The following is a 25,869-nucleotide window of genomic DNA, read 5'->3' as shown; positions in this document are numbered from 1 at the left end:
TCAACAGATCGAGACCATCCTGGTCAACATGGTGAAACCCCGTCTCTACTAAACATACAAAAAATTAGCTGGGCATGGTGGCGCATGCCTGTAATCCCAGCTACTCGGGAGGCTGAGGCAGGAGAATTGCCTGAACTCAGGAGGCGGAGGTTGCGGTGAGCCGAGATCGCGCCATTGCACTCCAGCCTGGGTAACAAGAGCGAAACTCCGTCTCAAAAAAAAAAAAAAAAAAAAAAAAAGGTTTTAAGCTGTAGAGAGAGAGAATTAGTCTTGTGTTTTAGCACCTCTGGCTGCAGATGGAGAATGAATGCGAGGGGCATGAGTGGAAGCTGGAAGACAGTGAGTTCATGGAAATGAGAAGAACTCGATGTTGTGGTCTACGGGTGGGTGGCACGCAGTGGTGGTAAGTGAAGATGGAGATCTGGGTACGACGGCCGGATGTATAGGCGGTAGAATGCACAGGGCTCAATAACAGATGAACGTGGAGAGTGAGGGAGAAGGAGGAGCTTTTAGTTAGTATGAATGGGAAGGCGAGGGTACCATTTACAGCGACGAATTACCACGCGGGAGAAGCAGGTCAGCTGCGGACAGCGGAGGTAAAAGCGCAGGCACCTCGCGCACCTTGTCCCTCGCGCGCCGCCGTTCGCGTCGCCCGCACCGCCCGCGGTTGAGTCGGGAGAGGCTGCCAGTGCTGTGGTTGCGGTTCCGGTTCCGGTTCCAGCTGGCGTCTGCACCCACGGCCACCGTGAGCAGTCATGGCGTACTCCACAATGCAGAGAGTCGCTCTGGCTTCTGGGCTCGTCCTGGCTCTGTCGCTACTGCTGCCCAAGGCCTTCCTGTCCCGCGGGAAGCGGCAGGAGCCGCCACCGACACCTGAAGGTAAGAGCAGGCCCGCTCACTCTGAGCTGCCTGGCGCCAACGAGTACGGAGAACGCTGCTCGAGGGAGGGGTGACTCTGGGAGTCTGCAGCCTTCGCCGAAATATCCACCAAACTGGCTGGAGAGGGCGGACTAGACGGCTTTGAAGGGCGTCCCCATGGTTCCGTGGTTGTCTGCGGGCGGCGGCCTAGCTGGTTCTGCTGCAGGAAAGGCCAGGAATGTATGCATGTCTGGGCATCCTTTAGGTGGCCTTGCACACACTCCCGTTTACGCGCAGTCCCTTCTCTCTTCCCCCACTGGCTTAACTCATCTTGTCACCATCTATTCAAGGGTTCCCAGCTGGGTTTCCCCCTTTAGGGTTACCGTGTACTTTCTGACGCGCTTTGTGCGAAATCAAGGCAAATGGAATTGGTACAGCAAACCTTAATTCATTATGTTCTTTCAATTTGGTGTTGGGCACTCACTGCTTCAGGCTCTTCTTGTGCCTTTAAAAATATGTCTTGAAGATTTTAATAACCCCAGTTTTAGTTACTGAAACAAATTATTACGTTCCCCTTGTTGAAGCAGTATTTATCTGTTAATTCTTTGTTGTTGGCATGATATATGTGGTGATTAAAAATTCATCCTCTTAGCTGAACTCCGGGGCTTTTATAGAATGAATGTAAAGGCATGGTGCTGAAAGGTGTGAGGAGGAACCAGAACAATTCTCTACAGGTCATGAAATTCTACTGGTAACTTTCTCCAGTAAATTATCCTTGTAACGTCTTTAAGACATGGTTTTACAGTGTCTGAACACTTCCAGTATTCAAACTGTTGATTGCTGGACAGCTCCTTTTGAACTCTAATCCACTTCCCTCTGCTTTATGCACATTGGCTGTAGTTCCATTCTTTTAGCATCATACACACTATAAATGTAAAGCACCAAGCTTTAGGGTTGGAAGGCTGATTGAACACAGATAATTCTATTTACAGAATTTGCCTGGTAATCTTTATGCTTGTACGATTGTAAGATTATCCACCTGGAAGAGACTTCTAAAACATCTTTCCATATTTGTTCTTTTTTTTTCTTTCTGTCTTATTGAAAATCCCAAAGATTTTTACCTACTTTGTTAATTTGTCTCCCTTGAAGAAGAGTAAATTCATGATGATCCTGAATACTGAAGATTCTTCTAAAACAGTTTGTTTAACTTGTCTTTCCATTGTGGTGAATAATCTTGAACAAGTACTATTGAATGTGAGTTAGAGACACTCTTCTGAACGTTGTAGAAAGTGTGGAGTGGAGATTAGACATGTGTTGTTCCCGTGAGAACTCAAGTATTGGTATTCAGCATTCTCACCTTAGGATCTTTGTACTTGCAGTTCTCTTTATTGCTGAAGTGCTGTTCTTTTCCCTACGTGCCCTTCTCATCATTCAGATTTCTGCTCAAACGAAAGCTCCTCAAAGACACTTCCCCTAATGACCCTAACTAAAATAATTCTTTCCTCTCCCAACATTCCCTGTTTTATCATGATTTATATTCTCCATGGTAGGCATCACTATATGATATGGAATATTCTTAAGTGTTTAATTGTTTGTCTCCACCTTCTAGAATGTAGGCTTGCAAGGGCAGGGACTTTGTCTTGCTTACCACTATTTCTTTTTTTTTTTCTACTTTCATTTATTCATTTATTTTTATAATGTAAGTAGGAAACATATCTGCATAAATGGTGCCAACGTACAGCTATTTCTTCAACTCCATTTTTACGGTCTGCAAGATTACCAGTTACTGCAACCAGGCTCTTTCAACTGCACAACAGTTGCTGCCTTTATATGAGTAATTATCTTGCCTGTTGGTGGAGGGAGATGATGTGAGCAGAGGCAAGCACAGGCACTCATTGTTTGTTGCCACTGACATAGTGAAGCTGCAAGGTGTAAGCAGGGTTGTGATTCATCCCCTATCTTCTGCAGCTTGGCTGGAATAACTGACAGCCTTAACACCTCTCTAAGCATTGTTCCTTGTTCTTTTTATTTTATTTTAATTTTTTATTCTTTTTTATTGCATTTTAGGTTTTGGGGTACATGTGAAGAATATGCAAGATTGTTGCATAGGTACACACATGGCAGTGTGATTTGCTGCCTTCCTCCCCATCACCCAACTCGCCACCCCCTGCTGTCCGTCCCCTATTTCCCCCCCAGTAGACCCCAGTGTGATGCTCCCTCTCTGTGTCCATGTGTTCTTGTTAACACCCATCTATAAGTGAGAACATGCGGTGTTTGATTTTCCGTTCTTGTGTCAGTTTGCTGAGAATGATGGTTTCCAGTTCATCCATGTCCCTACAAAGGACACAAACTCATCGTTTTTTATGGCTGCATAGTATTCCATGGTGTATATGTGCCACATTTTCCCTGTCCAGTCTATCATTGATGGGCATTTGGGTTGGTTCCAGGTCTTTGCTATTGTAAACAGTGCTGCAATGAACATTCATGTGCATGTGTCCTTATAACAGAACGATTTATAATCCTTTGGACATATACCCAGTAATGGGATTGCTAGGTCAAATGGAATTTCTATTTCTAGGTCCTTGCCACACTAGGATTCTAGGAATCACCACACTGTCTTCCACAATGATTGAACTAATTTACACTCCCACCAGCAGTGTAAAAGTGTTCCTGTTTCTCCACATCCTCTCCAGCATCTGCTGTCTCCAGATTTTTTAATGATCACCATTCTAACTGGCGTGAGATGGTATCTCAATGTAGTTTTGATTTGCATTTCTATAATGACCAGTGATGATGAGCATTTTTTCATGTGTTTGTTGGCCTCATGTATGTCTTCATTTGTAAAGTGTCTGTTCATATCCCTCACCCACTTTTGAATGGGCTTGTCTTTTTCTTGTAAATCTGTTTTAGTTCTTTGTAGATTCTGGCTGTCAGCCCTTTGTCAGATGGGTAGATTGCAAAAATTTTTTCCCATTCTGTTGGTTGCTGATTCACTCTAATGACTGTTTCTTTTGCTGTGCAGAAGCTGTGGAGTTTGATTAGGTCCCATTTGTCTATTTTGGTGTTGTCAATGCTTTTGGTGTTTTGGTCATCAAGTGTTTGCCTATGCCTATGTCCTGAATGGGTTTTCCTAGATTTTCTTCTAGAGTTTTTATGGTATTAGGTATTTTGTTTAAGTCTTTAATCCATCTGGAGTTAATTTTAGTGTAAGGTGTCAGGAAGGGGTCCAGTTTCTGCTTTCTGCACATGGGTAGCCAGTTTTCCCAACACCATTTGTTAAACAGGGGATCCTTTCCCCATTGCTTGTTTCTGTCAGGTTTGTCAGAGATCAGATGGTTGTAGATGTGTGGTGTTGTCTCCGAGGCCTCTGTTTTGTTCCATTGGTATATATCTCTGTTTTGTTACCAGTACCATGCTGTTTTGATTACTGTAGCCTTGCAGTATAGTTTGAAGTCCAGTAGTATGGTACCTCCCGCTTTGTTCTTTTCTTTTTTTGCTTAGAATTGACTTGGCTATGCAGTCTCTTTTTGGTTCCATATGAAATTTAAGGTGGTTTTTTCCAGTTCTATGAAGAAGGTTATTGGTAGCTTGATGGGGATAGCATTGAATCTGTAAATTACTTTGGGCAGTATGGCCATTTTCACGATACTGATTCTTCCTAACCATGAGCATGGAATATGTCTCTGTTTGTGTCCTCTCTTTCACTGAGCAGTGGTTTGTAGCTCTACTTGAAGAGGTCCTTTACGTTCCTTGTTAGTTGTATTCCTAGGTATTTTATTCTCTTTGTAGCAATTGTGAATGGCAGTTTGTTCTTGATTTGGCTCTAAGTCTGTTATTGGTATATAGGAATGCTTGTGATTTTTGCACATTGATTTTGTATCCTGAGACTTTGTTGAAGTTGCTTATCAGTTTTAAGAGATTTTGGGCTGAGACGATGGGGTCTTCTAAATATACAATCATGTCTTCTGCAAATAGAGACAATTTGACTTCCTCCTTTTCTATTTGAATACCCTTTCTTTCTTGTCTTTTTTTTTTTTGCCTGATTGCTCTGGCTAGAACTTCCAATACTCTATGAAGTTTCTTATTACCCACCTTTTGAAGCCTGTTTCTGTCAATTCATCATACTCATTCTCCATCTAGCCTTGTTCCCTTGCTGGTGAGGAGTTGTGATCCCTTGTAGGAGGAGAGGTGTTCTGGTTTCGGGTGTTTTCATCCTTTTTGCGCTGGTTTCTTCCCATCTTTGTGGATTTATCCACCTGTCGTCTTTGTAGTTGTTGACTCAGATTGGGTCTCTGAGTGGACATTCAGTTTGTTGATGATGAAGTTATTTCTTTCTGTTTCTTAGTTTTCCTTCTAATAGTCAGGCCTCTCTGCTGTAAGACTGCTGAGGTTCACTCCAGGCCCTGCTTGCCTGGGGATCAACTGCAGTGGCTGCAGAACAGTAAGGGTTGCTGCCAGTTTCTTCTTCTGCTATCTTTGTCCCAGAAGGATACCTGCCAGATTGGTCAGTCTGAGCTCTGCTTTATGAGATGACTCTTTGGATATACAGGGGTCATGGAGCTGCTTGAGGAGACAGTCTGTTCTTTAGGAGCTCAAGTGCTGAGCTGTGGGCTCCATTGTTCATTCAGAGCTGCTGGGTAGGTACGTTTAAGTCTGCTGCAGCAGAACTCATAAACACCTTTTTTTTTTACCCCAGGTGCTCTGTCCCAGGGGGTTAAGGCTTTATTTATAAGTTTCTGTCATGCTGCTGCCTTTTTTCAGGGCTTCCCTGCCCAGCAAGGAGGCAACCTAGTCACAGTCTGCCTGCAGAGGCTTTGCTGAGCTGCTGTGGGCTCTGCCCAGCTGCCATGTGAACTTCCCTGCAGTCCTGTTTATACCGGTATAGTTAGAACTGCCTCGGCAATGGCAGCCCATCTCTGTACTGGCTGACTCTCTCTGTAATGGCAGGCTGCCTCAGCAATGGCAAACTACCTCCATAGTGGTGGACTGCCTCGGTAATGGCGGACACCCTTCCCCACAGAGCTGGACCGTCCCGGTTTCAGCTGTGCTTGCTGTGAAACTCTCAATCCAGAGCAATTTTGATTGCTGTTTTTTTGTGGGAGTGGGACCAGCTGAGCCTGGTCACCTGGCTCCCTGCCTCAGACTCCTTTTATTTTTTCAGTTGAACAGGCAACTCTGTCTCCCAGGTGTTCCAGTCGCCTGTTGAAAAGGCACCAGGATCTGTGTGATTTCCTGTGCGGCGACCCACTGCGCCAGCTGAAATAGCTGTGCTGAGATTCGTGGCGCTTTTTTGCCCGGGAATCTCCTGGCCTGGCTCCCTGTTTCAGTCCCCTTTTTTTATCAGTTGAATGGGCAACTCTGTCTCCCAGGAGCTGCAGTCTCCAGCTAAAACAGCGCCTGGACCTGTGTATTTCATGCAGAGACCTGCTGCGCTGGCCAAAACAGCCGTGCTGGTGACCTGTAGGACTCCTCTGCCTGGGAATCTCCTGGTCTCTGGGCAATGAAAATCTGTCTGGAAATGTGGGGTCCACTCACCCTCTGTACTTTCGCTGGGAGCTGCAATCCTGAACTGCACCTAATCAGCCGTCTTGGATCTGTCCTACCACTATTTCTTTAGTACTTGGTATATAATGGGCAGTCAATAAATACTTTAAGATTATTAAGCTACTAATATTGTAAATTCTGTTTTTGGGAAAGAGAAGGTGCCGAAGTTGTATAACCTAGGAAAAAAAAACTTACCTTGAATGATATATTCCAGTAACTGAAACTTGCAGCAATGAATCCTATTTTGGGGTTACATACCCCTTTGAGAATCTGATAAAAGCTATTTTCTTTCTTTCTTTCTTTCTAAAGCTATATTCTTTTTTCTTTCTTTCTCTTCTCTTCCTTCTCTCTCTTTCTTTTCTTCCTTTTCTTCTTTCCTTCTTTCCCCTCCCTCCTTCTCTTCCTCCCTCCTTTCATATCTTCTTCTCTTTCTTGCCCTCTTTCCCTTTCCCTGGGTCTCACTCTGTCACCCAGGCTGGAGTATAGAGTCATGAACACAAGCTCATTGCAGCCTCTACTTCAGGGTTCAACTGATCCTTCTCAGCCTCCCAAGTGGCTGGGACTACAGGTACATGCCACCACACCTGGCTAATTAAAAAAAAATTGTTTTTTGTAGAGATGGGGGTCTCATTATATTGCTCAGGCTGGTGTCAAATTCATGGGCTCAAGTGATCCTTCTGCCTCACCTTCCAAAGTGCTAGGATTACAGGTTGAGCCACTGCACTCAGCCTAAAACAGTCTTTTCTCTCTAGAAAAATGTACATGTCCTTTGTAAATAAGTTAGAATTTCAGCATCAATTCAGAGAATTCACAGAACCCAGAAATCCCTGCTTTGAAGAAAGAAATAACCCTGAGTATTTGAAAATTCTTAAAAATACATGTCATTATGTCTTCCATTTTTGCTCATGGATGTGCATGAAACAAGCACAGTTCCCTTTCCACATGAGAGCCTTTAAGATAGTCTTTAAACAAATATTTATGATGTAGTGTATCACATACTATGCACACAGTCTACAGATACTGTGTATTCCGAGAAAAAATGAGCCAAATCCATAGTAAAGGAAAACAGACAAATCCAAGAGTGTTAACTCAGGTCTGCACAGGGAACAATGTAAACATGTATGCAATGGTCAGTGTTAAGACTTAAGAAGGGTTTCAGGCTGGGCGCAGTGGCTAATGCCTGTAATCCCAGCACTTTGGCAGGCCAAGGCAGGTGGATCACGAGGTCAGGAGATCAAGACCATCCTGGCTAACACAGTGAAACCCCATCTCTACTAAAAATACAAAAAATTAGCCAGGCGTGTTGGCACACACCTGTAGTCCCAGCTACTTAGGAAACTGAGGCAGAAGAATTGCTTGAACCCAGGAGGTAGAGGTGACAGTGAGCCGAGATCGCCCCACTGCATTTCGGCCTGGGTGACAGAGCGAGACTCAGTGTCAAAGAAAAAAAAAGGGTTTCATAACCAGCTGCAGCTGCTCATGCCTGTAATCCCAGCACTTTGAGAGGCTGAGGTGGGAGGATTGCTTGAGCCTAGGACTTTGAGACCAGCCTGGGCAGCATAATGAGACCCCAGTCTCAACAAAAAATGTTTTTTTCAGTTAGCTGGGCATGGTGGTGTGCACCTGTAGCCCAAGTCATGCTGTAGGCTGAGGTGGGAGAATTGCTTGAGGTCTGAAGGTCAAGGCTACAGTGAGGTGTGATTGTGTTGCAGCCTGGGCAACAGGGTGAGACCCTGCCTTAAAAAAAAAAGAAGAAGAGTTTCATAGAGCATAGAGGAGGGAAGTTTATTTTTATTTTTTATTTTTTTGGGAAAACAGCTTTCTTGTGATCTAATTTACATATCATATAATTCCCCACTTAAAATGTATCATTTATTGGTTTTTAGTATATTCAGAGTTGTGCAGTCAGCACCACATCAATTTTAGAATATTTCATCATCCCCTCAAGAAACCCCATACTTTTTAGCTATCACCCCACAAATGCCCCACCCCATTTCCAGCCTTAGACAACCACTGATCTACTTTATGTCTCTATAAGTTTGCCTGTTCTGGACATCTCATGTAAACAGAATCATACAGTATCTAAACTTTTGTGGCTGACGTCTTTTAACTAGCATAATGTTTTCAAGGTTCATCCATGTTGTAGCATGTAGCAATATTTCTTTTTATGGCTGAATACTTTATTATTATTATTATTATTATTATTTTGAGACAGATTCTCATTCTGTCACCAGGCTGGAGTGCAGGGGTGAGATCTTGGCTTCCTGCAACCTCTGCCTCCCAGGTACAAGTGATTCTTCTGCCTCAGCCTCCAAAGGAGTTGGGATTACAGGCACATGCCACCATGCCCAGCTAATTTTTGTATTTTTAGTAGAGACGGAGTTTCACCATATTAGCCAGGCTGATATCAAACTCCTGACTTTGTGATACATCTACCTCGGCCTCCCAAAGTGCTGGGATTATAGGCATGAGCCACCACGCCTGGACTATGGCTGAATCATATTTCATTGTGTGGATATACCACATTCCATTTATTCATTCATCAGTTGATGGACATTGAATTTTTACCTTTTAGCTGTTATGAATAATGTTGCTACTGATGTCTGTGTACAAATGTTTGTGTAGACTTATGTTTTCATTTCATTTATCTTCAGCGCAGACATTTGGAAAATGTGAGCATTCCAGTGTGGCTGAAACTAAGTGTGGAATTTCTAGGTTGTATGTTTATTATATGTTTAACCTTTGAGGAACTGCCAGACTGTTTTCCAAAGCAGCTGTACCATTTTACATGACCACTAGCAGTGCTAGAGGATTTCTGATTTCTTGTCAATACATGTTTGTTACCTGTCTTCTTGATTATAGCCACCCTAGTGGGAATGAAATGGTATCTCATTTTGATTTTATTTGCATTTCCCTGATGATTAATGACATTGAGCATTTTTTTGTGTGTATATTCACTGTTTGTCTATTTGTATGTCTTGTTTCGGAAAAATGTCTATTCAGGTCCTTTTAACCCACTTTAAAAGTTGGATTACTTGTCCTTGTTTTTGGAGAGACAGGGTCTCACTCTGGTGCACAGGCTGGAATGCAGTGGTGCCATCATTGCTCACTGCAGCCCCAAACTCCAGGGCTCACGTGATTCTCCCCCCCAGTCTCCCAGAACTAGGACTACAGGTAGGTGCTACCATGCCTGGCTGATTTTTAAAATTTTTTTGCAGAGATGAGGCTCTCACTGTTTTGCCCAGGCTGGTCTTGAACTCCTGGCCTCAAGTGACCCTCCCACCGTGGCCTCCTGAAACAGTGGGATTACAGGTGTGAGCCACCACAGTTGGCCTCTTGTCTTTTTATTGTTGGGTTTAAGAGTTATTTGTATATTCTTGGTACAGGTCTGTTATCAGATACATGATTTGCAAATGTTTTCTTCCATTCAGTGATTACCTTCACTTTCTTGATGGTGCCCTTTAAATAAGAAAAGTTTTAAATATTGATGAAGTCCAGTTTATCTACCTTTTTCTTTTGTTTCTTCTGCTTTTGGTGTCATATCTGAGACAAATTACCAAATCCAAGGTTACGAAGATTTTTGCCTGTTTTCAAGTGTTGTAGTTTTTGCTCCTGCAGTTAAATCTTTGATCCCTTTTAATTAATTTGTGTATATGGGTAAGGTAGGAGTCCAACTTCATGTGGATATATAGTTGCCCTAGCATCATTTGTTAAAAAGACAAAATTCTCATTGAATTGTTTTGGCACCCATGTCAAATCAGTTGATTCTAAATGTAAGAGTTTATTTGTGGGCTCCCAATTATATTACATTAATCTATATGGTTATTCTTATGCCAGTACCATGCTGTCTTAATTATTGTAGCTTTGTAAGTTTTGAAATCATGAAATGTGTCCTCCAACTTTGTTCTTTTTCAGTATTGTTTTGGCTATTCTGGGTCCTGTGACCTAGCATTTCCATATGAATTTTAGGATTATCACATTAGTTTCTGCCAAAAAAAAAAAAAAAAAAAAATGCCAGCTGGGATTTTGATAGAATGAAGTGAAGCAATTTGGGGAGTACTGCCATCTTACCAATATTAAAGCTTTCAGTCTGTGAACACATGATTTCTTTTTTATTTATCTAGGTCTTTAATCTCTTTTAAAGGAGGTTGTAATTTTTAGTGTGAAAGTCTTATTTTGTTAAATATATTCAAAAGTATTTTATTCTTTGATGCTATTATAAATTTTGTTTTCAGATTGTTCTAGTGTATAGACAATTAATTTTTGCATATTGATACTGTCTTTTGTTACCTTGCTGAACTTGTTACCTGCATATAGATATAGTTTTACTTTTTTTTTTAAATCTGAATGCCTTTTATTTTTATCTTTACTTTTTTTGCTTAACTGCCCTAGCTGAAACCTTTACTACAATGTTGAATAGAAGTGATAAGAGCAAACATTCTTTCTTGTCCTTGATCTTAAGAAGAAAGCTGTCATACCAGTATATATAATGTCATCTGGGGGCATTTTGTAGATGCCTTTTATCAGGTTGAGGAAGTTCCCTTTTATTCATATTTGTTGAGTGTTTTTCATTATGAAGGGGTGTTGAATTTTATAAAATACTTTTTTCTATGTATGTTGAGATGATCATGTGTGTTTTGTCCTTTATATATATAGATGTGGCATATTACATTAATTGAAATTTAGATGTTAATCCAGCTTTGCCTTTCTTGGCTAAATTGAGGAGGAAACTCTTAAAATGTTTTGTTTTGTTTTTTAAATCTTCCAGATGAAAAAGGCATTGTAGAGAGAAGAAACACAGAGCAAAGAAACAAAGGGCATTAGGACCAGGTACAGTGGCTCCTGTCGGTACAATCCCAGCACTTGGGAAGGCCCAGGCAGGCAGATTCCTTGAGACCAGGAGTTTCAGACCAGCCTGGCCAACATGGAAAAACCCTGTCTCTACTAAAAATATAAAGATTTGCCAGGTTTGGTGGTGTGCCCCTGTAATTCCAGCTACTTGGGAGGCTGAAGCAGGAGAATCGCTTAAACCTGGGAGATGGAGGTTGCAGTGAGCTGAGATCACGCCACTGTACTCTAGCCTGGGTGACAGAGCAAGACTCTGTCTCAAAAAAAGAAAAAAAAAAAAAGAAATATAGAGCCTTGAAATATCCATAGAGTGTGAGAGAAGACTCCAGAGAAGTTGGCATGGGCCAAATCGTGAAGGTTTTTTTCTATTATACTTAAGGAGTTTGGGTTTTATTCTAAAGGAAGATGAGGCATTATTAAGTATGTAAGTAGAAGAGAAACATTTAATGTGGTTTTAGAAAGGACAGCCTGGCAGCAGTGTAGACACTACATTGTGAGGATTTCTTCAGGGAGAAAATTGTTGTGGTCATCCAGTTGAGACACCATGAGCATCACCAAGTCAATGTCATTGGGTTCATCTGTTAGGATGCTTGTTAGAAGTGACAGAAAAGTCAGCTTGACTTGTCTTAAGACAGAAAGAGAACGTATTGACTTGTGTAAATGAAAAGACCCTGTGTTAGAACTGTCTTCCAGTGTGGTATGATCCAGAGACTCTCAGTTGTCACATCGGGCTCCAGCTCTTATTTTCTGTTCTTTATACTCTGGGTTCATTCCGAAGTTGGTTCTGTACTCTGGCTGCTCCCTCAGGGTAGTAACAGTGGTTGCAACAGTTTCAGACATTACCTCCTCTCATGTCATTCATTGCCCAGAGAAAGTGAGAGTGCCTCATTGATATATGTATGTATATATGTATGTATGTAGAGCTGGCCTGGAACTCCTGGCCTCAAGTCATTGTCCCACATCAGCCTCTTAAGTACTGGGAATGCAGCACGTTGCTGGGCACAGCTCCAGGCTTCTTTTAAGTCCTCTTTCACTCTCACCTTCCAACCCCACTCTCCAGATTCTTTCCCAGAAGTTCCAGCAAACATATCCACTCACATTAATGGCTTGAATTAAGTTAACTTGTGGTGCCTTGGATAGAAAGAATAGGCTGATGAGCCCACTCTGGAGCTGAGAGGAGTTCCCAAAGGGAAATAGGGATATTGGAGCCAGAAAGGTTATCAATGGATAGATTGGAAGGAAGAGAACAATTTTAAGAGGCATTTTAAAATAGAATTGGAAGGTGAAGGAGAGGGAGACATCTGGATTGTTCTCAGGTTTAGGTGAAAGGATAGATGATGATATCCTTTGCCAAAGTAAGAATGGAGGAAAAGTAGATTAAAGGTGCGTGAAAGGAAAATAAAACCTTGGGACCCCAGTTCACTATGCCTAAAGGAAAAAATAAAGCTGAAAGCTGAGTCATGCAAGAAACTGCCTTTCCTTTTGTTCCTAAGCAGGTAGCTACAGATAAAAGATTAAATATCTGCACAGGTCGCTACTGTAGGTTCACCTTATGTTATGCAAAATGCCTATTTACTGAGCACCAGATGAATACACAATTGACTATTCCCCTACCTTTTCTCTTGCTCCTTTTCTCTTGCAACATATGGATTACCATACCTTTCTTTCCCCTCCAGCTCACTTTTCCCCTTGAAATATTGAAGCCCTCAAAATCATCTTTGGAGAAAGACACAGAACTCTCTCCTGGGTGTTTCCTTAATGTTGGCAAAATGAACTTCTAAATTGATTGAGGTCTGTCCCAGATACTTTTTGGTTTACAGGTATAAGATGATTAATTCAGGAATTGGAAAAGTAGTATTATGTCCCTTTCTTCAGTCTTCTTTCCTGTGTTAATATCCCTAGCTCCCTCATTCATTCCTGGTATGACCTAGTTGCAAGTATTTGAACACAGCCCTCTTAGAAGAGGCTCTTAGAACTGCAGATAACTGCACATCTAAGACAGTTCATGAAAGAACGATCTATTGTTTCCCTGCACCCTTCTCTTTTTTTTTTAATTCTATACTTAATGCTTTCTGAGGATTGCTTTAGTTTTTAGCATTTTACTTGCTGTCTTTGCTGTATATTATAATTCTAAGCCTTTTTTATTTTTAATAGGAGCTGTTCATCTAGGTTTTGTTCATTTTTCTACTGTTCACTTGATGCTTTGGAACCAAATATAGGACTTTGTAGTTTTCGCTATTGCATTTTATCTGTTTAATATGGCCAAGAATTCTAGCTCTTGAAATTTTTTCGGAGCATTCATTGTTTCATTTCACGTATTTGTTTGCCATTTCTTAGGTGTGTGCCATTCTTGATTTAAAAAAAACTTTTTGTTAAAGACATTTTCTATTTTTTTTTTTTAAAGACGGGGTTTCACCATGATGGCCTGGCTGGTCTTGAACTCCTGACCTCAGGTGATCCACCTACCTCGGCCTCCCAAAGCGCTGGGATTACAGGCATGAGCCACTGCACCCTGCCAAAGACATTTTCGAACATAAGTTGAGAGAGTAGTAAAATGAATCCACATCACCCTACTTTAGCGACCATCAATATGTGGTCTTGTATCCGAGGTATCCCCACCCACTTTCCCCTCCATTCACTGATGATTTTGAAGCAAATCCTAAACATTGGATTATTTCATCCTTAAATGCTTCAGTCCTACATCTCTAAAAATGGATTCTTATTGAAATGTAGCCACAATACCATTATCACACCTAAAAAACCAATACTTCTTTAATGTCATTAAATAGCTAATTGGTGTTCAGATTTTTCCCACAATGTTTTCTTTTTTCTTCCTTTCTTTTTTTTTTTTTTTACAATTTTACATTTGATTATGATCAGCATGTTTCCTCTTTTTGTTTGTTTTCGTTTTGTTTCGTTTTTCTGAGATGGAGTCTTGAGCTGGAGTGCAGTGGCACGATCTTGGAGTCTCTGAGTCTCTGTCATTCAGGCTGGAGTGCAGTGGCACGATCTCAGGTCACTGCAACCTCTGCCTCCCAGGTTCAGGAGATTCTCCTGCTTCAGCCTCCTGAGTAGCTGGCATTGCAGGCACCCACCACCATGCCTGGCTAATTTTTTTGTATTTTTAATAGAGGCAGGATTTCACCATGTTGGCCAGACTGGTCTCGAACTCCTGACCTCAGAGGATCCTCCTACCTTGGCCTCCCAAAGTACTGAAATTACAGGCATGAGCCACCATGCCCAGCCTCAGCATGTTTTCTTGATAGGTCAAATTATTTTTTTTAATGTATTAGTCATTTAAAACTGCTTTTAGCATCACACCAGTCTATTCATGGAAACCTTTTGTTTAGGGTCATTCAACCAGATGGCTATTTGTTTGCTCTATTCCATCTTATTCTGTCACCCTGGTTTGCCTGCTTCTTCCTTCCTCACTTCAGTCTATTCTCAATACAGCAGCCATAGTATCATGTTAAAGCTTAAGTCAACTCACGTCTCTCCCCTCCTCAAAACTCTCCAGTGGCTTCCTGGCTCAGATGAACAAGTAGTCTATACATGATCCCAAAGGCCCTATATAATCCTCTTCCCCATTTGCTTCTATTTTTCCATCTTTTTCACTTTGTTGTGGCCACACTGGCTGCCTCCTTACTGATCTTTGAATATGCAAGCCTACTCCCACCTCAGTGCCTTTGCATTTGCTGTTTCCATTGCTTGAAATGCTCTTCTTTTAGATATCCATGTGCCTTTTCCTTCGTCTTCATGTTTTCTCTCAAATGACATTTCCCGATGCCTTCTCTGGCCATTTCAGCTGAAACCTTAACTTCCAACACAGTCTTACCCTTTCTCCCTGCCTTATTTTTTCTCCTTAGTATTTATCACTTTCTTGTTTACTGTCTCTTTTCCGACTTAGAAAGGAGGCTTCGTGAGGATAAGGATTTATATTTGTTGTGTTCATGGCTGTGTGTCCAGCTTTAGAAGAGGCCTGCATGTAAGTAGACAATAAATATTTATTGAACGAGTAAAAGAATGAGTTAATTAATGAGTGCTGGCTCCTAGGGATCATTACTTCCTCTATTAGCATTTGTAAGCCATTACCTTATTATTTCATTCATTACGATTACATAAATGATCATGCATCCATGTGATAGACTATTATGAATTCAGTAATTTATATTCATGAAGTTTTCATGGAACATTGTATGATACAAGTGAAAAGTAAAGATATATATTCACTAGAAAGATGTCAACATTTTAACAGTGGTTATTTCTAGATCATGTAATTATGAGGGATTGTTATTCTTTAACTTCTTGTGTACTTTCTTAATTTTCCATAGGTATGCATTTCTTTTATTTTTTTATTTTTTTTAATTTTTATTTTTTATTTTTATTTTATTTATTTATTTATTTATTTTTTTGAGACGGAGTTTCGCTCTTGTTACTCAGGCTGGAGTGCAATGGCGCAGTCTCGGCTCACCGCAACCTCCGCCCCCTGGGTTCAGGCAATTCTCCTGCCTCAGCCTCCTGAGTAGCCGGGATTACAGGCACGCGCCACTGTGCCCAGCTAATTTTTTGTAATTTTTAGTAGACACGGGGTTTCACCATGTTGACCAGGATGGTCTCGATCTGTTGACCTCGTGATCCACCCGCCTCGGCCTCCCAAAGTGCTGGGATTACAGGCTTGAGCCACCGTATTTTTATTTTTTGAGATGGAGTTTCGCTCTTGTTACCCAGGCTGGAGTGCAATGGCGCAATCTCGGCTCACCGCAACCTCCTCCTCCTGGGCTCAGGCAATTCTCCTGCCTCGGCCTCCTAAGTAGCTGGGATTACAGGCACGCGCCACCATGCCCAGCTAATTTTTTGTATTTTTAGTAGAGACGGGGTTTCACCATGTTGACCTGGATGATCTCAATCTCTTGACCTTGTGATCCACCCGCCTCGGCCTCCCAAAGTGCTGGGATTACAGGCGTGAGCCACCGCGCCCGGCCCTGCATTTCTTTTATAATCAGACAAAAGTACGTTCTCTTCTTTTCCACATCCATTAAAAAAAAAAAAAGGAAGAATCCTGTTTAGAATCTAGCCCAAGAGTTATAACATGTTCGCTTCTTTATAGTTTGTTGAGTTTGTCATCCACTTTGTACCTTCTGCAGACTGGAACAGTAGTTCTCCCTCTTAATTCTTTTAAGATTTCACTTTTTACCAACATAATTTCTTAAATTTTTCTTTAGTTCGGTGACCTTATTTGCAAGTTTATCCAGTTCTCTTGATAGAAATTACTTAGTGAATAGGCTTGAATTTATCCTCCTCTGGGACTTGACTTTTGTCCTTAGGATTATTAATTCTCGACTGAACCAAAAATTTATCCCCTTGGATGTAGAAGCAAAATGGAAGTTGGCAAGTTCTGTTTTCTCAGCATTATATTTTATCCTAAGGCAAATTGCCTTTTTTCTCTAAACATCACTAAAAATACCCCTTTGGGTTTTGCTAGTCTTTTTGTAAATCTGCATTTATTTTGGGCCTTGGCCTCCTCGTGTCACTCTTCTGAGTCTTGCCACTCTTTCATGCTGATTGCCTAGTGCCTGTCTTTTCATCTTTACTGTCCTGCACATCTACTTTTTTTTCCTCGTTGTTCCTACCTGCTTGAGAATTTTTGAAGTGCCCATATAGAAATGCATTTTAAGGGCTTTCCCCTCAGAGAGGGTCTCATTCTACGGCTTTATGTCTGTTTTCAAAACTTCTTAACTCTGGGCCAGGCACGGTGGCTCACACCTATAATCCTAACACTTTGGGAGGCTGAGGCAGACAGATCACCTGAGGTCAGGAGCTCAAGACCAGCCTGGCCAACATGGCAAAACCCTGTCTCTACTAAAAATCCAAAAATTATCTAGGCGAGGTGTTGCATGTCTGTGGTCCCAGCTACTTGAGAGGCTGAGGCAGGAGAATCTTTTGAACCTGGGAGGCAGTGAGCTCCCTCCAGCCTGGGTGACAGAGTGAGACTCCATCTCAAAACACAAAACAAAAATCTTCTTAATGCTGGCTTCCTAGAGCTTGTGCTACACGATTCCTACTTTATGTCAAAAACACTAAAGTGTCTTTCTCCTGAGGTTACCCTTTCATTTCGTCAACCAGTTTCTTCTTTGGTCAGAGTAGCAGTTCCTCTGCTCTCCCTGCATATCTATGGAACATAAAAATGTCAGCACACTTGGTCAAGAACTTGTCAGTAGTTTCATTGTTAGCCTAATGAGAGTTTGAATAGGTTCCAGGGTAGTCGAAGTCCACCAGGATGACAGTGTACCACTCTGTGCTAGAGATGGCCTCAAGAGAGTCCTATCTACTACTTCTACTTGGCTAGGAACCTTTGGTGTTCCTTCGGTGTTCCCACAGTAACACTGTATCTGGGCATCTCTCCTGCTGACCCTGCCTGAATGCTTATAAGTAGGGTTCCTGACCAGGCATGGTGGCTCATGCCTGTAATTCCAACACTTTGGGAGGCCGAGGCAGGCAGATCGCAAGGTTAGTAGTTCAAGACCAGCCTGGCCAATATGGTAAAACCCCGTCTCTACTAAAAATACAAAAATTAGCTGGGTGTGGTGGCATGCACCTGTAGTCCCAGCTACTCGGGAGGCTGAGGCAGAAATTGAACCCAGGAGGCGAAGGTTGCAGTGAGCCGAGATTGTGCCACTGCACCCCAGCCTGGGTGACAAAGCGAGAGTCTGTCTCAAATAAATAGATAGATAGATAGATAGATAGATAGATAGATAAAATTCCTTAGTGGCCCCTCTCCAGTGCCCCTGTTCCTGTGGAATAGCACAGACCCTTTGTCATGATGTTCTCCTCAAGTAAGTCGTGTCCCACTGAGTCTTAATCCCACTGAGATGTGAAAATACACAGATACGTATATCTGTGTATATGTATACATACACATATACATATATGACACATAGGCACATACATAATTCTTTGTTATCTTAAACTAGCTTCTTATGTATTGGTATGTAAGTGCCTGAAGACAGAGATCTTATTTTGGTTGCTAACCATTTATTTTCCCTAATGAAGCATCAGAAATCTACTCTGAAGGAATGTTCAAGGACAGAGAGATTAGGAAGTCATTTTGATTTCCAAGAGTCATTTTCCTGTTCGTATATTATGGAAATGAACAGAAAACAATAGACCATTTGAGAGTCCATGAATGCATATAAAATTAGGCATTTTTTCAAGTTTAGAAACATACAGGTAAGTGGGTATGGAACACCTTGCTTGATCAGTCATCCTAATTGCCAGTTTCTATTCTTGAAACTGTGAAATTGAACACTGGCAGGATAATGAAGTAAAAAACTATTTTTAGCTCTAAAAGTGACTGGGCAGGATTTTGAGATTCTATTGATGGTTAACGCTTGCGGTATAATTCATCCAGATCAGTTCAGCAAAGATTATAGCATGCAAGATCCAGAGCCTGCCCTGTGGGGGACCCAAACATAAATAAAACACTGGACCTTTGTTCAAGAAGTTCTTAGTTTGTCTTCCAGCCAGAGGCCACCAGGAACATACCTGTAGTTGAACAAGTTGAGTGTATTACTTGTTGCAGCAAGGGAGAATGCACACCATGGGAAATCTTGGGGTGTCTCAATAAGGCACTGTTAGAAAAGGTCATCGTAGGTTTTGGGTTTTTGTTAGGTGGTCTGGAGGATGGTTTAAGGATGTGGTGCTTTACTCTGAATTAAATGCTTTCAGGAAGTAAGGCAAATTCTATGACTGGTATCTTAACAGTTTATCTAAGGGGAGGGCCTACTAGAGAAAGGCTAAAGCTGTAATTGATAAAGAAGCCCCATCATTCATATTACGCAGCACTAGGGGATATTAGGTATTTTGTATGGCTTGGGCAGTGTTCATGTTTTGTTTGTGTTCAGACAGATTACAGAGTGGTCTTGCTTTTTTCTTGATCCATCATGATCACAGAATAGCCTTGTCTAAATCTGGTGTTCTGAAATTGCTTATGTGTAACAGGAGAACACCACAACTTATCTTTGAGTACCAAGCAAGCTCATTGCAGTATCAATGCCTAGCTGATAATATCAGGCCAACTTTTGGATGTTAGAGGCTGCTTTTCTTGTTCTCAGATATGATATATAGGTTTCAGTCAGCACCAGATAAAATCGGGTAGAGATGGTGCTTAGTGGAAGATGTTACCTGTTTTTGTTTCCCAATTCATTTAAATACAGGCTATAATACACATTAATACAACTCTTGAATAAGGCCAAGTGTGGTAAGTGCAATTAAAGAGGCTCAAGCAGTGTGTTTTACAGGCATGGGGAATGGCATGAGAAAATGCTCTGGGGGCGTGGGGGCAGTATTTGGCCTGGGCCTTGAAGGATTAGCTGGATTTAGATATGTGAAGTTAGAGAGGAAAGCAAAGCCATTGTAGGATAAACATAGGCTTAGAAGCAAGAAGGTAAAAGTCAGGTTCAAAGCCCAGTGAACCCTAGTTGGCTGGATGAGTGGTACGTAATGGGAAAGTAGTGTGAAGAGGTACTTTTGGGCTGGATTATGGAATTCAGTTGTTTAGGAATTCAGTTTGTGGGTGTTGTAACCGAGCAAGTCAGAAGGAATGTGCCACGCTCTGAGTTCCAAATTAAGAGTCCTTTATTTGCCGACGACTAAGAGACAGCTAATGCTCAAAATTCTCTCAGCCCCGAGGAAGGGACTTGGTTATCTTTTATACTTTGATTTAGGTGGGGCGGGGGGATAGTAGCTGAAGCAGAATTTTACAGAAGCAGAACAAGCAAGTTAGATAAGGAAGCTGGTAACCAGGGGGCAGAAGGTTTCCACGATTGTTGGTTGCTAAGGGTATTTCCATATGGTCATCAAGGGGAGTAGCAGGGGGAACTTTCCATACAATCAATCACCAAGGAGGGTATTCACAACAGCAGGTAGACTTGCCAAGCAGGATGCAGTTACAATGGTTACAGGTGTGAAGAACAGTGTGCTTCAAACTTTAACACTTCAAGGCTTTTAAGTGCAGCATGACCCAGCTATGTACCTGTGGGGGCTGTGGCAGGGAGGGAGAAGCTAGGCTGGAGCTTATCGCTGAGATGGAGTCAGTTAGGCTAACCCAGGTTAAGTTATTACATGGGGAAGGAAAATCAGAATTTGTTAAATACCTACTATATGTGCTAGCTGCTTTGAATATATGATATCAGTTAATCTGTAATTCTTGTAAACTCTGGAAAGTAGATATCATACCATTTTACAGATGATGAAAATTAGCTCTACAAAGATTAATTTAACCTCCACTGAAATAGTTGGAGGCACAGCCATAATCTTAACCAATAGCTGACTGAAAAGGTGGTACTCATTCTAGTTCACTCTGCTACCTCCATCCTGCTCTAATACAGCCCTTTGTCATCAGTGGAGACCATTAGAAGCTTTTGATCAGAGAAATGGCAAGACCAGTTAGAATTGTGCTTTAGGAAGATTATTCGGGTAACAAAACAGTGGTAACTGATGTGTATTGAGTGTATGGATCAAGCCCTGTGCTAAGAAACTTAGACACATGGTTATCTCTTTTAGTAATGCATAGGGTGGATTGAGATTGGAGAGGTTGATAAAAGATGAAAAAAATCTGATTAAATTAGCAGAAAATGTCAAAGCAATAGAGAACAAAGCAGAATCCGGTAGAAGGGAAATGTAACAAGATAGGGCCCTTCCGGTCCAAACATGGTGGCTCATGCCTATAATCCCAGCACTTTGAGAGGCTGAGGCAGGCGGATCACAAGGTCAGAAGATTGAGACCATCCTGGCTAACACAGTGAAACCCTGTCTCTACTAAAAATGCAAAAAATTGGCTGGGTGTGGTAGCATGTGCCTCTAGTCCCAGCTACTCTGGAGGCTGAGTTAGGACAATCACTTAAACCCAGAAGGCAGAGGTTGCAGTGAGCCGAGATCGCATCATTGCACTCCAGTCTGGGCGGCAGGGAGAGACTCTGTCTCAAAAAAAAAAAACAAAAAAAAAACCATAGGGCCCTTGGAGGAGACCTGTGAGGAAAAACAGCTATTGTCTTGGCTTCTACTTTAAGTAATGCTGAATCAAATATCTTAAGGAACTGGCCCCATTACGACCTTTCTTGAACCACTGTTTCTTTTCTTTTTTCTTTCTTTCTTTCTTTTTTTTTTTTTGAGACAGAGTCTTACTCTGTCACCCAGGCTGGAGTGCAATGGCTCAGTCTCGGTTTACCACAACCTCTGCCTCCCAGGTTCAAGCTACTTTCCTGCCTCAGCCTTCTGAGTAGCTGGGATTACAAGCATGTGCCACCACACCCAGCTAAGTTTTTTGTATTTTTAGTAGAGACGAGGTTTCACCATGTTGGCCAGGTTGGTCTCGAACTCCTGACCTCGTGATCTGCCCACCTCGACCTCCCAAAGTGTTGGGATTATCGACGTGAGCCACCGTACCTGGCCTTTATTTTTTTTTATTAAAATAGAAACATGTCCAGTTCTTTATAGATTTATTTGTCCCAAAAATGAAATGCTGCAGATGAGTTAATATTGCTTTCAGAAAACCCTTTTGTTAACAGTGCTAAAGTTTTTGTTTTGTTTTTAGCAATAGGTATGGTTATTAACAAAGGAAGGTAGAGCTTCACTTTGTAAAATCCATTAATTTTGGTTTTTTTTTGAGACAGAGTCTTACTCTGTCACCCAGGCTGGACTGCAGTGGTGCCATTTCGGCTCACTGCAACTACAACTTCTGCCTCCTGCGTTCAAACGATTATCCTACCTTCGTCTCCTGTAGCTGGGATTACAGCATGTGCCACCATGCCCAGCTAATTTTTGTATTTTTCATAGAGATGGGGTTTTGCCATGTTGGCCCGGATGGTCTCAAACCCCTGATCTCAGATGATCTGCCTGCCTCGGCCTCCCAAAGTGCTGGGATTACAGACATGAGCCACCGTGCCTGGCCAGAATCCATTAACATTAAGTTTTTAGTTAAGTTTAAATGATTTTTTTTTTGAGGTGGGGTCTCTTGTTGCTCAGGCTGATCACACAGAGGCGTGATCATAGCTCACTGTTGCCTCAAACTCCTAGGCTTGAGTGGTCCTTATGCCTCAGCCTCCTGAGTAGCTGGGACTACAGGCACATGCCTCCACAGCCAGCTGATTCATAAAAGTTTTTTGTAGAGAGGAGGTCTTCCCATCTTGCCCAGACTGATCTTAAACTCCTGGGCTCAAGCAAACCTCCTGCCTCGGCCTCCAAATTTTGGGATTAAATTTTAATAATTAAGGAAACCTAAATATGGGAAAGCTTTCAGTAAACAATTAGGATTTAGTCACATTTCCTTTTAGAGAATTCTTAAGTACCTGTAGAGATAGCCACACTGCTGTTTCGTTTTCTAGATTAGAAAACCTACAGTTTTTTAACGGTGAGAACTCATGGACTCAGGGAGGGGAACTTCACATACCGGAGTCTGTCAGTGGGGTGGTGGGTTAGGGGAGGGATAGCTGGGGAGATAGCATTAGGAGAAATCCCTAATGTAGGTGATGGGGTGATGGAGGCAGCAAACTACCGTGGCACATGTATACCTATGTAACAAACCTGCACGTTCTGCACATGTACCCCAGAACTTAAAGTATGATAATAAGAAAAAAGAAATGCAATAAACAGATAACTTAAAAAAAAGAAAACCTACAGTTTTATGTTCTGCTATCTTTATGCTGATCTCTTTAGCTGTTTTTAATAAAGCAAACTTAAAAAACACACAAATCTTATTTGTAGTGTAACTCTGAAGTAGAACATTTGTAATAGAGAAAAATTGAAAATCTACATGTTTATCAGCCAGAAAAGGGGTAAATAAATTATGAGAGGGTCATACGATGTGATGCTATATTGCAGTTTAAATGAATCAACTAGAGCTATACATATCAATATGGACACATTTCTTGGCCAAAATGTTGATTCCCCACCTGAAAAAAAGGCAGAAAAGGAAAGTTGAAGAAGCATATGTCTAATACAATCCCATAATATAAAGGACTTTTTAAAATTGTGGTAAAAGATATGTAACATTTACTATTTTAACCATTTTTAGGTAAACAGTTCAGTAGCATTTACATTCACATTGTTGTACAACCATCACCACTGTCTATTCACAGTATAAAGTTTTAAAACATTCAAAACAAAATTATATGTTGTTTATAGATACATAGTTATGCAGTAAAAATCTAAAAGCACACATTCTAAGCGTAAGCACCAAAATCAGAGTTATATTTATCTCAGAGAGGGTGTGGGGGAAAAGAACACAAGGGGCTTCAGTTATATTTGGGTGGTAGATATATGAGTGTTCACAAATTATCATATCTCTCTCTCTCTCTCTCTATCTATCTATCTATATATATATATATATATATTTTTTTTTTTTTTTTGAGATGGAGTCTCACTCTGTTGCCCAGGCTGGAGGGCAGTGGTGCGATCTTGGCTCACTGCAACCTTCACCTCCCAGGTTCAAGTGATTCTCCTGCCTCAGTCTCCTGAGTAGCTGAGATTACAGGTGCGTGCCACCTTGCCCGGCTAATTTTTGTATTTTAAATAGAGATGGGGTTTTACCATATTGGTCAGGCTGGTCTTGAACACCTGACCTCATGATCTGCTTGCCTTGGCCTCCCAAAGTGCTGGGATTACTGGCATGAGCCACTGTGCCCAGCCAGTATACTTTTATATACCTGGCATATTTCATAGTTTCAGATTTTTCCTTTGTTAAAAAAAAATTCAGCTAGAAATTTTCAAATATTTTATAATCATTGACTTTTTATAGATTCTGGGCTATTCAGTTTTAAGAAACATGGTGGTAGCAATATCCAAGAAGTGAGGTTGCTACCTGTTGAGTCTTCTTAACTTTGTGAGAAGAGAAATCTTTGCCAAATGCAGCATTGTCATCATTACCTACCATCTTAAGTGTCACAGGTAGCAGAGGCTGTAGGTCTCAAGCCTAAAGGTCTCAGAAAATGAGTCTACAAAGAAAGGAAATACAAGAGGAAAGCAGGTTTTATGAAGTGAAAACGAGTTCGTTCTTAGGCTTGAGATGGTAGACATACAGGAAGACACATATACTAACAGAATTTAGAGATAAGAGACAAGAGCTTGGGGGGAAAAGTCAGATTTAGAAGTACACATTTTAGAAATTATAATGTATTCATTGAGAATAAATGAGTTTGCTGAAGGAAGATATAAAGAAAGAACAGGTTGAGACAAAGTATTGGCAAAAGGGGTTAAAAGAGATTGAGAAGGAATAGGTTGAAGACCAGTGGGGAAAGAGAAGAGTAATGTGCCATAGAGATTAAGGCAGGAAAATTTGACAAGGATTTATTCAGATTAATTCAACATTTATTGAATGACCACTATGTTATAATCACTTTTTTGTACTGCAGAAAATTAAGAGAACTGAGAAAAAAGCCATTGCATTTGATGGTTACGGTAGAGTTACCATGTCATTGTAACTACACTCCTTGTCTGTAAACTTTTATTTATTTATTTATTTATTTATTTTTTTGGGGCGGGGGAGGAAGGCAGGAAGGAAGGGAATAAGGACGGTAGCGAGGAAGGAAGGGATGAAGGAAGAAAGGGAGGAAGCGGGGAGGGAGGGAGGGAGGGAGGGAAGGGAAGAAAGGAAATCAAGCAATGAAAGAGACATGGCCGACCTGGATCTAGAGGTTTACAAGTTGATTTCTTTTTTTTTTTAAGAGAAGGAAAGAAAAAAAAAAAATAAGTAAAGGAGAGGAAGAAAGAGGAAGAGAAAGAGGGAGAGTAAATGGAAATATTGCTTTATTTTGAAAAAAATTGGGTATTAATAATGGCCAATCAATGTTTCATTTAAACTAATGGGTAGGTGTGATGTGGTATTGACAAGAATGTATATTTTGTGTATTTGAAGTGGAGAGCTCTATAAATATTTATTAAGTTTACTTGTTCTGGATCTGAGTTCGAGTCCTTGATATCCTTATTAATTTTCTGTCTCATTGAATCTAAGTCTCCTATCTGGGTGTTAGGATCTTTAGCTCTTGTTGTTGCATTGATCCTTTTACCACTATATCTTTGTTGTTTTAAAATCTATTTTATCCGATACAAGAATTGCAACTCCTGCTTTTTATTTATTTATTATTTATTTTTGCTCTCCATTTGGTTGGTAAATCTTTCTCCATCCCTTTGTTTTGAGTCTTTGTGTATCCTTGCATGTGAAACAGGTCTGGATGTAACATGCCGTTGGGTTTTGGCTGTGTCTTTTGATTGGGAATTCAGTCAATTTAAATTTAGGGTTACTGCCATTTGATGTTGACTGGCTGTTTTATCCATTTGTTGGTGTAAATTCTTCTTTATGTTGGTGCTCTTTACTTTTTGGTGTATTTTTAGAAAGGCTAATACTGGTTGTTTCTTTCTGTGTGTAATGCTTCTTTCAGAAGCTCTTGTAAAGCAGGCCTAGTGGTAATAAAATCTCTGAGTTCTTGCTTGTTCATAAAAGATTTTATTTTTCCTTCAGTTGTGAAGCTTAGTTTGGCTGGATATGAAATTCTGGGCTGAAGGTTCTGTTCTTTGAGGATGTTGAATATTGGCCCCCACTCTCTTCTGGCCTGTAGAGTTTCTGCC

At 41.1% G+C, this 25,869-nt stretch overlaps 1 protein-coding gene across 10 annotated transcripts in view; it reads left to right on the top strand.

Moving 5' to 3' along the window:
• The first annotated feature begins 719 nt into the window (after positions 1-719).
• RIC3 (RIC3 acetylcholine receptor chaperone) overlaps positions 720-25,869 on the top strand; it is an 81,727-nt gene continuing 56,577 nt past the window's right edge. For all 10 annotated transcript variants that reach the window (XR_013523288.1, XR_004731291.3, XM_035265705.3 and 7 more), the window contains exon 1: positions 720-879. Coding sequence is in view for 6 of the 10 variants with exons in the window: in XM_035265705.3 (XP_035121596.1) it covers positions 756-879 (124 nt within the window). In the remaining 4 variants the exon portion in view is untranslated. The remainder of the gene's footprint in view (positions 880-25,869) is intronic.

This window comes from Callithrix jacchus, chromosome 10 (assembly GCF_049354715.1).
Source record: "Callithrix jacchus isolate 240 chromosome 10, calJac240_pri, whole genome shotgun sequence".
In the NCBI taxonomy this organism is placed as follows: Eukaryota; Metazoa; Chordata; class Mammalia; order Primates; family Cebidae; genus Callithrix; species Callithrix jacchus.
The sequence above is the reverse complement of the archived record's forward strand: the minus strand, read 5'-3'. Positions and strand labels throughout refer to the sequence as shown.